Raw genomic sequence first — 14,197 nt, forward strand, 5'->3', positions numbered from 1 at the left:
AGGGAAAAAGGCCGTTCTAAAACCAAACAACGATTGTTCCCGACAAAGGACCCCTTGTACAACATTCTGATGGAAGATCAGCAAAAGTAGGACCCATTTTATGATGCTATTTCATATATCTGTCGAACATGTTGTACTAGTCGTTGGCGCCCAGCTTTTGGGTACTCTCTCGCTATACCTAAGCTGGATGTCGTAATGAAGTTATTTTTAGAATTCTAACACGGCGATTGCATTAAGAACTAGTGTATCTATCATTTCCTATACAACATGTATTTTCTAGTTATGTTTATGAATAGTTATTTGGTCAGAATATGTGTGTCAGAAAAAGTGTCAGAAAAATATCCGGACGTTGTGGGAAAAAGATGCTACGTTAGCACAACGTTAGCACAATGTATAACCACTGATTTCAGCTCTAAATATGCACATTTTCGAACAAAACATAAGTGTATGTATAACCTGATGTTATAGGACTGTCATCTGATGAAGCTTATCAAGGTTAGTCAAAAATTATATATCTTGCTGGTTTATTCGCTATTGCTAACGTGCCTATTGCTATCGCTAACGTGCCTTGATGAATGAATGCGGTAGTGTGGTAGGCTATTGTAGTAAGCTAATATAATGCTATATTGTGTTTTCGCTGTAAAACACTTAAAAAATCGGAAATATTGGCTGGATTCACAAGATGTTTGTCTTTAATTTGCTGTACACCATCGATTTTTCAGAAATGTTTTATGATGAGTATTTAGGTATTTGACGTTGGTGTCTGTAATTATTCTGGCTGCTTTCGGTGCAATTTCTGATTGTAGCTGCAATGTAAACTATGATTTATACCTGAAATATGCACATTTTTCGAACAAAACAGATTTATTGAATAACATGTTATAAGACTGTCATCTGATGAAGTTGTTTGTTGGTTAGTTTGGTTGGTTCTTGGTTAGTTAGGTTGGCTTTGTGCATGCTACCTGTGCTGTGAAAAATGTCTGTCCTTTTTTGTATTTGGTGGTGAGCTAACATAAATATATGTGGTGTTTTCGCTGTAAAACATTTTAAAAATCGGACATGTTGACTGGATTCACAAGATGTGTATCTTTCATTTGCTGTATTGGACTTGTTAATGTGTGAAAGTTAAATATTTCTAAAAAATATCTTTTGAATTTCATGCTCTGCCTTTTCAGTGGAATGTGGGAGGAGTTCCGCTGGCGGAACGCCAGAGCCAGACAGGTTAAGGACAACAAAGTCAAGGTATTGGAGTGGCCATCACAAAGCCGACCTCAATCCTATAGAAAAAATTCACCCAACGTCTTGTGGAAGGCTACCTGACACGTTTGACCCAAGTGAAACAATTTAAAGGCAATGCTACCAAATACTAATTGAGTGTATGTAAACTTCTGACCCACTGGGAGTGTGATGAAAGAAACAAAAGCTGGAATAAATCATTCTCTCTACTATTATTCTGACATTTCACATTCTTAAAATAAAGTGGTGATCCTAACTGACAGGGAATTTTTACTAGGATTAAATATGAGGAATGGTGAAAAACTGAGTTTAAATGTATTTGGCTAAGGTGTATGTAAACTTCTGACTTCAACTGTATATACTGAACAAAAATATATAAACGCAACATGTAAAGTTTTGGTTTCATGAGCTGAAATAAAAGATCCCAGAAATGTTTATAATGAATTCATTTAAATGGATTGATTTCCTTATATGAACTGTAACTCAGTAAAATCATTGAAATTGTTGCATGTTGCGTTGATATTTTTGTTCAGTATAGTCATGGCCAAAAGTTTTGAGAATGACACAAATATACATTTTCACAAAGTCTGCTGCCTCAGTTTGTATGATGGCAATTTGCATATACTCCAGAATGTTATGAAGAGTGATCAGATGAATTGCAATTAAATTGTAAAGTCCCTCTTTGCCATGCAAATGAACTGAATCCCCAAAAAACATTTCCACTGCATTTCAGCCCTGCCACAAAAGGACCAGCTGACATCATGTCCAGTGATTCTCTCGTTAACACAGGTGTGAGTGTTGACGAGGACAAGGCTGGAAATCACTCTGTCATACTGATTGAGTTCGAATAACAGACTGGAAGCTTCATAAGGAGGGTGGTGCTTGGAATCATTGTTCTTCCTCTGTCATCCATGGTTACCTGCAAGGAAATACGTGCCGTCATCATTACTTTGCACAAAAAGGGCTTCACAGGCAAGGATATTGCTGCCAGTAAGATTGCACCTAAATAAATAATTTATCGGATCATCAAGAACTGCAAGGAGAGCGGATCAATTGTTGTGAAGAAGGCTTCAGGGCGCCCAAGAAAGTCCAGCAAGTGCCAGGACCGTCTCCTAAAGTTGATTCAGCTGCGGGATTAGGGCACCACCAGTACAGAGCCTGCTCAGGAATGGCAGCAGGCAGGTGTGAGTGCATCTACACGCACAGTGAGGCAAAGACTTTTGGAGGATGGCCTGGTGTCAAGAAGGGCAGCAAAGAAGCCACTTCTCTCCAGGAAAAACATCAGGGACAGACTGATATTCTGCAAAAGGTACAGGGATTGGACTGCTGAGGACTGGGGTAAAGTCATTTTCTCTGATGAATCCCCTTTCCGATTGTTTGGAGCATCTGGAAAAAAAGCTTGTTCGGAGAAGACATGGTGAGCGCTACCATCAGTCCTGTGTCATGCCAACAGTAAAGCATCCTGAGACCATTCATGTGTGGGGTTGCTTCTCAGCCCAGGGAGTGGGCTCACTCACAATTTTGCCTAAGAACACAGCCATGAATAAAGAATGGTACCAACACATCCTCCGAGAGCAACTTCTCCCAACCATCCAGGAACAGTTTGGTGACGAACAATGCCTTTTCTAGCACGATGGAGCACCTTGCCATAAGGCAAAAGTGATAACTAAGTGGCTCGGGGAACTAAACATCAATATTTTGGGTCCATGGCCAGGAAACTCCCCAGACCCTAATCCCATTGAGAACTTGTGGTCAATCCTCAAGAGGCAGGTGGACAAACAAAAACCCACAAATTCTGACAAACTCCAAGGATTGATTATGCAAGAATGGGCTGCCATCAGTCTGGATGTGGCCCAGAAGTTAATTGACAGCATGCCAGGGCGGATTGCAGAGGTCTTGAAAAAGAAGGGTCAACACTGAAAATATTGACTCTTTGCATCAACTTCATGTAATTGTCAATAAAAGCCTTTGACACTTATGAAATGCTTGTAATTATACTTCAGTATTCCATGGTAACATCTGACAAAAATATCTAAAGACACTGAGGCAGCAACTTTGTGAAAATTAATTTGTCATTCTCTAAACTTTTGGCCACGACTGTAGTTGAAACAAATCAGTAATGAGTGATTTTGATCCTGACTTGGTCTTATTTTTGTCATTAACCAAATGATCTGTTCTTGTTCATGCCAATTGCATGCTCCCTCAAAACTTGAGACATCTGTTAGCATTGTGTTTTTACAAAATGGCATATTTTAAAGTGGCCTTTCATTGTCCCCAGCACAAGGTGCACCAGTGTAATGATCATGCTGTCACACCTGCCAGATGGATGGATTATCTTGGCAAAGGAGAAATGCTCACTGACAGGGATATAAACAAATTTGTGCACAAAATTTGAGAGAAACACTTTTTGTGCATATGGAAACACTTTACATGTTGCGTTTATATTTTTGTTCAGCATATATCATCAATGTATGGTTTGTGTTTATCTTTACAATAATTAAATAAAATAAGAGGTATTTCCATTTAATGTTTCCAAATACCACATACAGTATGAGCAGATGTTTTCCATGGTGCTGAACATATTGTTACTGCATCATAGCTTATAGTTTACAACACATTAAACCAAAAAGAGGATCTGTCCAAGTCTCTCCTACATTTATAATCAAATTATACTGATGGAGAACACCGTATTTTTCCCTCGAGTCTGTGTGTGTCTGGACAGAGCCCATCCTCTCAGTGTCGCTCACAACACCAGCAAGTGTCAGGGGCAAAAGGTTGCTCTAATTGTGATACTGAAAGAGACCAGTCCTGGGATACTGTGTTTGACCAGAACTGCCGGGCTAGGTTCAGTCCCTGGCTTTGCTGCTGTTGAAGATCTTGGCCAGCAGAGAGACGTTGGACTGGGACTTCTGTTGTATGTCCCTAGCCTTGTCCTGGGCCTTCAGCAGGTTCTTCTTGGACATGGTCTGTTTACGCAGGCGACTCATCTGGATCTCATCCTCTGTATGTCGCTGGGTGAAGTTCCAAGTCTTCTCCTCTATCTTCTCGCCCTTCCTCTCCCTCTTCTTCCTCATTTTGTCCATGTTCTGGCTCTTCTCCACATTGGCCAGGTAGAAGTTGGTCTCTCGTTTGGCCTGAGAGATCTCAGTTCTGAGGCGCTGCTGGAGCACAGTCATCTCATAGGCCAGTCGCTCACTCAGGTGACACCACTGGAACCTGTGGAGGTACTGAACAATAACCTTGACAATTAAGAGTCAGAATAGTTATTTAGACAGTAAAAATGTCAACAAAATCAAATGTTGGTATTAAGGTTTCTATTAATAAGGGATCTGAGGCATGTGGGTTATGACAGTGCTTTACACTTCCAAAGTTAAATGTAGTCACACTAAAATGTCCACACAAAGATCATTGAAGAGAAAATTGAGATACCTTGATGTTCCAGAGGTCACTGACAAAGCGGCTCCTTTTCCGGGCGCCCATCGGTGTGTTGTGGAGGCTAGCTGCCACTCTCTTGGCCACTCTCTTGTCCCTGAACTCCACCCAGCCCTCAGTGAAACTGCATGCCTTGGTGCCAGCTTTCTTTTTCTTCCTCTTCACAGACCGGTCTGAGGACAACAGGTATCATTGTAATGATTGGGACAAAACACGGAAATCCTGTCAGACAGTGTCAGGGTTGATTTTAACATGCAGAGTGAGTGCAGTCTTACCTTCAGGCTGTAGGAATATCCTTCCAATCTCCCCATACAGACTCAGCATGTTGCGCATATTCTTGGGTCTCAGTCTTGGTGGTATATGACCTAAATACACTATTCCAGGCAGACACGTCTTGCCTACTGACACCTTTTTCTCTTTGGGATCACCTTCAGCCTGTTCTTTAAGTTCCTCATCATGTAGTTCTTCATCGTCATTCTCTGTGTTGTCGTCATCCTCATCTGCTTCAATCTTGGGCATTTCTCCAGATTCTTCATCATCATCGGTCATATCCTCATTCACTTTATTCTCCTCGATGTTCATCCTCTCCATCTCACGTGTCCAGACAGATCAGATGGCCTAGATTTATGTTGACAAATGGATTCAGGACAATTGTATTATCACGTGGTCCTTTTGCAGAGATTTGTAGCAAAAAAACAAACATAGCAGCTAGCTAGCCGTTAGCCTGACGCTTGGTGATCCCAACATAGAGGCTAGCTAGCCGTATGATAGGCACTACACGCTGACACTGGGTAACGTTAGCTAGCTAAGTGGCTATCATGTGGGTTAATAACGCTTTGCACAAGCGTCTCTTACATTTACGTCAAAGTTGTTGATCTCAACTTACCGTGCAGCCTCGCGTCGACGTTCCAATACGAAAATCAATACATTAATAAGTAAATAACAATACGCTTTTCAAAGTCAAAGCTACCTAGGAACACAACGCAAGTTAATGTGGACCGCACGTGCGCAGGAAGTGTGATGACGTATGGCAGAAAGAAGATCAATACTTCCGGTGCTTTACACTTTTAGAACAAAAGGTGGCAACATTACACTTAGAATGAATTTAGAACGCACTGGTTGGTGTAAGGGATAGTAAAATGTTGGGTCTCACTTCTCACATGCACCCGCTGTGATGATGACGCTCAAAGTGATGACAGTACGGCCCTACCATGCAAAAAGGCAATAACTGCTCATAGCGTGGAACTGAGAAAAATTGCTTTTATTTGCCTTGGTTTCACAGTAACTTTAAGCAGTTACTGCTAACATGACTCCCATTTTCTCCAAAACACAGTACAATAGAGGCAGGATACTTGTCCACATGTTTAAGCATATATTTAATGTAGCAAAAATGACATTAACTCATTTTCGACCAAATGAGCAGTTATTGCCTTTTTGCTTGGTAGGGCAGAGTAGTATACAACTTGATCTTGTTGTTACAACAACATCTACTATAGCCATGTAAAAGTGTATGAAAAAATGTATCATATCACCTTTTTAGGCAACTTGATCTGGGACTTCATTCGCTATAACATGCAAGGTTGATGTCTTCTTCACTGAGGCCAGTCTCAAAGCCAGAGCGAAAGAGTGCACTGTCTGCAGAACTTGCAGTCTACAGTCTAGCTTGCAGATGGAAGCCTCAGGAGAAGACTACATTTGAGACATGACGTAAAGAAATGTTCACAGGGAGACATGTCTCATAGCCCAGACCACCCTCTCCCATCCTCTCTGGTGTTCTTTCTTGCAGGGCTGCACTGGTGCTTTAATATGCATGGCCATGTGCCTGTTGCATGTGTGTTCCTGCATTATTAAACAGGATGACTTGGGTTTACTAAGTGCTGCTCTGCAACCCTGTCAGTGGTCTGTCTATCTTTAAATATAACCATGAACACTAAAGCTGCATTCTCCAGGGAGGAAGGAGAGATGGCATGTTTCATATTGAATGCTGTTACATAAAGATGGAAGATGGAAGTGTTGAATTAGATGTTCTGTTTTCTCCCCTTATTTAATGAGTTTCTCACCCTTTGTTAAATTGAAATATAAATGTTCCTTAGTGCTTGCCTCTGCGAACAACAACATCAGTCAAGTAGATTGTGGGATTGCTACTTAGGCCTACATATTGTCACATAACGTTTGCTGTTGTTCTGCTGGTAAGTGTATCAACATCTGTGTAAACCGGTGAGCTACTGCATTTGCGGTATCCTAACCAAATGTCGTTGCTGGGCTTAGGCTGTTATCTATTGATTGAAGTCATTCCACATTACCATGCCAGAAAACAGATTATTAATTTGGATAATTTATCTAAATAGTCCAGGGATACGTGAAAATTATGTTAACTTTTTCATTAAAAAATTAAACTTGGTACACTTGTACAGTTTGGGGCCCTGAATATTTTCATATATGGAGGCATTGGAAAAACACCTCCTGACGGGCGTGGCAGCTATTTTCCATTCTGCCATAGCCAAAAAATGTATTTTGCATTATATCTACTGAAGCAAACATTAAATCACAGAAAAGGTGATGTCTACCCCTATGTTGTGATGGACAAAGATTACAATGATACCATGCACAACATTTTTTTAAACAATGGCGACAGTGGAGATAATTTTGCTATTACGCCATAACCGGACTATGTATTTTCCGTCATATCTGCTGAACCAAGCATGATAACACAGAAAATGTGATGTTTACACCTATGTCTTGATGGTCAATGATTACAATGATTGCAAAATCAAATCTTTTTTATTCTACTTTACTGAAAATGTATGCTTGGAGTCAGCCACTAAGGGAGGAGCAGGATTCTGCACGGGACAAGGATGGATGTCTGGTCCCCCCCACTTTAACTTCTAATTTTATAGACTTCAAGAAGGCTTTGGTAGTTTGCATTGTGTCACTCTGGAATATTCTGAGATTCTATGGTATACTTATTTAGATTGTTACAATCATGGACATTTTTCAACTACTTCAATGATAGTTCCAACGAATGAGTACCTTTTGCATCTCTTTGATATTTGAAGTAGAAATTGTGCACCAATATTACATTTAAAAGCCTGTAATATTAAATAAAGTGCCTTTTAATATAGGCCACATGAATAATTCAATAAATCCAATTTTTATTTGAATAAAGACTTGCTAAAAAGCCAAAATTCTGCATTTTGACATGTCCCTCTGCAACTTCTGTGACTTCTAGGAAGATTTCACCATCATTGTAAAGCCCTTGTCATTTCTGAATACTATTATTTATTTCATGTGATTAGATGTTTGTTCCTCATTTTAAGGTCAAGCCTGTCACGTGAACTGAACTTTTAATATTAATATGGTAAATATGGTAAAATGGTGAAACTATTCCTTTTTAAATATTGTTTTTCAAAAGAAACATTGAACATCTAATAGTGAAATCATAGTAAAATCAGGTGAGCTGGTTCTACTCTTTTTGGACATTTTCTGGTGTTTTGTGGTGGGAAACTGAGCAGGTGGAGCGTAACACGTCACCCCGGTTACCCATAGATAGACAGGCTATACATGTTCTAACAATACAACAATTTGTAAAGCTTGCATTCAATGGACACCCTGTTGCACACAACAAAATGCTATCATTTTTTACAAAAACACCTTTATGTCAATGGAGTGTCTTTGCACGTTCACAATCCGGCGGGACATGACCGGTAGACCCGGTTAAGTGTTTCTGTGCACTCGTGCTCCCAAGTGGCACAGTGGCCTAAGACACTGCATTTCAGTGAAAAAGGCAACACTACAGTCCCTGGTTCAAAACCAGGCTAAATCACATCTGGCTGTGATTGGGAGTCCCATAGGGCTGTGCACAATTGGTCTAGTGTTGTCCAGGTTTGGCTGGGGTAGGCCGTCATTGTAAATAAGAATTTGTTCTGAACTGACTTGCCTAGTTAAATAAATGAAGATAGCTATGACAACACCTACAGGCCTGATTGGGATTTCTCCTGCAGAATATGTTTCTGGACAATCCTTGTTGTGAAAAGGGCTATATATAAATAGCATTTGATTTTGATTTGGTGAACCAAAGCACATGTTGTGGGAGGATTTGCTTCTTTTCTGTTCCTTTCTTCATGAACATCTCAGAATGAGCTTGATGGATGATATCTTGACTGTTAGTGCGATCATTAAGGAGAACTGTAAAGGGCAAAAAAATTGAAATCTTATCTTCTGAAATATAATTTGAGGATTGGTGGGTGGCCTTTGGGACCGACAAACACTGAAGGTACATACGTGCCCATGAAATCACCAAGTCCCTGCATCCAGACAAGTCAAAGGCACTTCTTGTTTTCCATGAATTTACACAGTGTCACACAGTATCTACGTTTACAACCAGCGGCAAGAAGACAGCAGCAGACAGATGTATGGCTCAGTATGCCATAGAAATAATATTCTATGACGTAGTTTGTCAGAAACCACAATTTCTTTGGAATACTTCCCATGGCTTCCCATGGCAGTCAACCATTATATAATCAACTGAACTATTGTAATCCTTGACCATCAAGACATACAGTGCATTCGGGAAGTATTCAGACCCCTTGACCTTTTCCACATTTTGTTGCATTAGAGCCGTATTCTAAAATCGATTTAAAAAAAATTGTTTCTCATCAATCTACACACAATACCCCATAATGACAAAGCAAAAACAGTTTTTTAGAAATGTTTGCATAGTTATTACAAATAAAAAACTTAAATATCACATTTGCATTTTACAGACCCTTTACTCAGTACTTTGTTGAAACGCTTTTGGCAGCGATTACAGCCTCAAGTCTTCCTGGGTATGATGCTACAAGCTTGGCACACCTGTATTTGGGGAGTTTCTTCCATTATTTTCTGCAGATCCTCTCAAGCTCTGTCAGGTTGGATGGGGAGCGTCGCTGCACAGCTATTTTCCGGTCTCTCCAGAGATGTTTGATCGGGTTCAATTTCAGGCTCTGACTGGGCAACTCAAGGACATTCAGAGACTTGTCCCGAAGCCACTCATGCATTGTCTTGGCTGTGTGCTTAGGGTCGTCCTTTTGGAAGTTGAACCTTTGCCCCAGTCGGAGGTTTTCATCAAGGATCTCTCTGTACTTTGCTCCGTTCATCTTTGCCTCAATACTGACTAGTCTCCCAGTCCCTGCCACTGAAATACATTCCCACAGCATGATGCATCCACCACCATGCTTCACCGTAAGGTTGGTGCCAGGTTTCCTCCAGACGTGACCCTCGGCATTCAGTCCAAAGAGTTCAATCTTGGTTTCAGCAGACAGGAGAATCTTGTTTCTCATGGTCTGATAGTCCTTTAGGTGCCTTTTAGCAAACTCCAAGCGAGCTGTCAGGTGCCTTTTACTGAGGAGTGGCTTCCGTCTGATTGATGGAGTGCTGCAGCGATGGTTGTCCTTCTGGAAGGTTCTCCCATCTCCACAGAGGAACTCTGGAGCTCTGTCAGAGTGACCATCGGGTTCTTGGTCACCTCCCTGACCAAGGCCCTTCTCCCCGGATTGCTCAATTTGCGCCCGTCTCGGTGGTTCCAAACTCCTTTCATTTAAGAATGATGAAGGCCACTGGGTTCTTGGGGACCTTCAATGCTGCAGATATTTTTTGGCACCCTTCCCCAGATCTGTGCCTCGACACAATCCTGTCTGGGAACTCTACGGACAATTCCTTCGACCTCAGGGCTTGGTTTTTGCTCTGACATGCACTTTCAACTGTGGGACCTTATATAGACAGGTACAGTTGAAGTCGGAAGTTTCCATACACCTTAGCCAAATACATTTAAACTCAGTTTTTCACAATTCCTGACATTTAATCAGAGTAAAAATCCCCTGTCTTAGGTCAGTTAGGATCACCACTTTATTTTAGGAATGTGAAATGTCAGAATAATAGTAGAGAGAATGATTTATTTCAGTTATTATTTCTTTCATCACACTCCCAGTGGGTCAGAAGTTTACATACACTCAATTAGTATTTGGTAGCATTGCCTTTAAATTATTTAACTTGGGTCAAATGTTTCGGGTAGCCTTCCACAAGCTTCACACAATAAGTTGGGGGAATTTTGGCCCATTCCTCCTGACAGAGCTGGTGTAACTGAGTCAGTTTTGTAGGCCTCTTTGCTCGCACACGCTTTTTCAGTTCTGCCCACAAGTTTTCTATAGGATTGAGGTCAGGGCTTTGTGATGGCCACTCCAATACCTTGACTTTGTTGTCCTTAAGCCATTTTGCCACAACTTTGAAAGTATGCTTGGGGTCATTGTCCATTTCGAAGACCCATTTGCGACCAAGCTTTAACTTCCTGACTGATGTCTTGAGATGTTGCTTCAATATATCCACATATTTTTCCTATCTCATGATGCCATCTATTTTGTGAAGTGCATCAGTCCCTCCTGCAGCAAAGCACCCCCACAACATGATGCTGCCACCCCCATGCTTCACGGTTGGGATGTTGTTCTTCGGATTGCAAGCCTCCCCCTTTTTCCTCCAAACATAACGATGGTCATTATGGCCAAACAATTCTATTTCTGTTTCATCAGACCAGAGGACATTTCTCCAAAAAGTATGATCTTTGTCCCCATGTGCAGTTGCAAACTGTAGTCTGGCTTTTTTATGGCGGTTTTGGAACAGTGGCTTCTTCCTTGCTGAGCGGCCTTTCAGGTTATGTCAATATAGGACTCGTTTTACTGTGGATATAGATAGTTTTTTACCTGTTTCCTCCAGCATCTTCACAAGGTCCTTTGCTGTTGTTCTGGGATTGATTTGCACTTTTCGCACCAAAGTACGTTCATCTCTAGGAGACAGAACGCGTCTCCTTCCTGAGCGGTATGACGGCTGCGTGGTTCCATCGTGTTTATACTTGTGTACTATTGTTTGAACAGATGAACGTGGTACCTTCAGGCGTTTGGAAATTGCTCCCAAGGATGAACCAGACTTGTGGAGGGCTGCAATTGTTTTTCTGAGGTCTTGGCTGATTTCTCTTGATTTTCCCTTGATGTCAAGCAAAGAGGCATTGAGTTTGAAGGTAGGCCTTGAAATACATCCACAGGTACACTTCCAATTGACTCAAATTATGTCAATTGGCCTATCAGAAGCTTCTAAAGCCATGTCATCATTTTCTGGAATTTTCCAAGCTGTTTAAAGGCACAGTCAACTTAGTGTATGTAAACTTCTGACCCACTGGAATTGTGATACAGTGAATTCATAAGTGAAATGATCTGTCTGTAAACAATTGAGGACAATATTTTTTTTCATGAGCATGGACTTATTTCTATTACAGCATATTGGATGACTGTCATTCATATTCCACTCATCCAGTTCAATGTAACAGTGATTAACAATGAATTTTCCCTATACCCATCATGAGGTTGCTACAACCTAGCCTATGAATGAAAGTTTACAACGTAGGTGCACACAGGTTGAGAGAAAAATTTGAGGTGACACACAGTGACACATGGACAGACAATGACGCATTCAATACCGCCTTGCACACTCTTGTCTGCATCTAGCTGTGTGTAATCTGGGTGTAATCTTCAGTCCAACAGTTGCAAGCGAGAGTTTCTATTGGACAAATTCAGGTACGTTTTTTCCCATTTTGTTCCGTTTACTTCCCTTTAGGAAACGTTTTTCGACAGAATCGGCGGAATGAATACACACCTGATCATGCGTGAACACAGTTCACTTTCATAGCAGGCACATTGTATTCCTTCTCACATCTATGCACTCTCCTCCTCTCACCTCTTCCCTTCGCTTGTGAGCTTCAATGCACAACACATCAGCTGTCTGTGACCAGGCAAAAAAATAATAATCCAAGCCAAACCATATCAGCTGCATTTGCTAGCTAAGTAAGTGAAACTGAGTAAATAAAGTGAATAAAACAATGACATTTCTCTATCTCTCTCTTGCTTCTCCTTCATTTTGGAAGAAATATATTTGCTCAAAACTGTTCAACTATTGTATTTCTCTCTCTTTGAGTCAACTAACCACATTTTATGCACTGTAGTGCTAGTTGGCTGTAGCTATGCTTTCAGTATTACATTAGATTCATTCTCTGATCCTTTGATTGGGTGGACAACATGTCAGTTCATGCTGCAAGAGCTCTGATAGGTCGGAGGACGTCCTCCGGAAGTTGTCATAATTACTGTGTAACACCATGCCCAAACCGGACGCCCGTGTTGAAATATCAAACACACAGGTTGAAATATCAAAACAAACTCTGAACCCATTATATTAAATAGGGGAAAGGTCGAAAAGCATTAAACATTTATGGCAATTTAGATAGCTAGCTTGCAGTTGTTAGCTAATTTGTCCTATTTAGCTAGCTTGCCGTTGCTAGCCTAATTTGTCCTGGGATTTAAACGTTGAGTTATTTTACCTGAAATGCACAATTAATCCACACCTAAAACGGTCAACCAAATCGTTTCTAGTCATCTCTCCTCCTTCCAGGCTTTTTCTTCTTTGGACTTTATATGGCGATTGGCATCTAACTTTCATAATATGGTGTATTACCACAACCGACCGATTGACCTCAGTTCATCTTTCAATCACACACGTGGGTATAACCGCGTTCAGCATCCCAAATAGAACGGACTTCTATTTTCGCGCTTGGCAACGCAGACGCTCGCGCGAGCAGTGTGGGTGCAATGATTGAATAACATGTATGTGTAAATGTATTTTGCGACCTGAGCGTTCTGGTCAGCATGTAGTCTATGGAAGGGGGTGAGAACCATGAGCTTCCTAGGATTTCTATTGAAGTCAATGTACCCAGAGTTAAACGGAAGCTAGTTGTGCTGTTGAGGCTACTGTAGACTTTCATTAAAAAATAGTTTGTTTCAATCAATTATTTGGTGACATGTGATGATATTTAGTATAGCTTTATATAAAAGGGATACCTTTTCTGTGTTATCATGCTTCAAGGTTATCATGGTTCAGCAGATATAATCGAAAATACATAATTAGTTTTTGTCTGAATAGCAAAATGGCCGCCACTGCTGCTAGGGGCCGTTTTGATGTTGTGCATGTCATTGTAATCATTGAACATCAAAACATAAGGGTAGACATCACGTTTTCTGTGATTTAATGTTTGTTTTAGAAGATATGATGCAAAATACATGATTTGGTTATGGGGCAGGTATTCTTGCAATGCCTCCATATTTGAAAATATTCACGGTCTCAAACTGTACAAGTATACCAAGTTTCATGTTTTTATGAAAAAGGGAACAAAATTTGTCAAATATTGCCTGGACTAAATTAGAAAATTGACATTGCACAATATACTCAATGATTCAAGTGTTCAAAGACTTCAAATAGTTCGTAATTAGACAGAGAAATATGAAGTGAAGTGCTGTGTGACAGATCGGAAATGCCTCGCAGAGTATGTTTTTTTTTTGTCTGTTTGATTTGCTGGATGAATGACAGCTTCAAACATGTATTTGACAGGGCACTGTCCACCAAATTTGTACACAAACAAAACAGCGTTAAAATTAGCATGCTATGAATCACTTGTGAC

At 40.6% G+C, this 14,197-nt stretch overlaps 1 protein-coding gene across 2 annotated transcripts; it reads right to left on the bottom strand.

Moving 5' to 3' along the window:
* Window positions 1-3,638: 3,638 nt before the first annotated feature.
* abt1 (activator of basal transcription 1) lies at window positions 3,639-5,673 on the bottom strand. Of its 2 annotated transcripts, none has more exons than XM_039010198.1 (4): window positions 5,555-5,673; window positions 4,944-5,286; window positions 4,666-4,841; window positions 3,639-4,463 (listed from the first exon to the last, which is right to left on the bottom strand). In XM_039010198.1, the coding sequence occupies exons 2-4, from the start codon at window positions 5,257-5,259 to the stop codon at window positions 4,083-4,085; spliced, it is 873 nt and encodes a 290-aa protein (XP_038866126.1). In that variant the 5' UTR covers window positions 5,260-5,286; window positions 5,555-5,673; the 3' UTR covers window positions 3,639-4,082. The 2 variants fall into 2 exon arrangements, with proteins under 2 accessions (XP_038866126.1, XP_038866125.1); XM_039010197.1 differs by having other exon boundaries at window positions 3,639-4,475.
* Window positions 5,674-14,197: the final 8,524 nt, after the last annotated feature.

Source organism: Salvelinus namaycush, chromosome 16 (assembly GCF_016432855.1).
Source record: "Salvelinus namaycush isolate Seneca chromosome 16, SaNama_1.0, whole genome shotgun sequence".
NCBI lineage: Eukaryota > Metazoa > Chordata > Actinopteri > Salmoniformes > Salmonidae > Salvelinus > Salvelinus namaycush.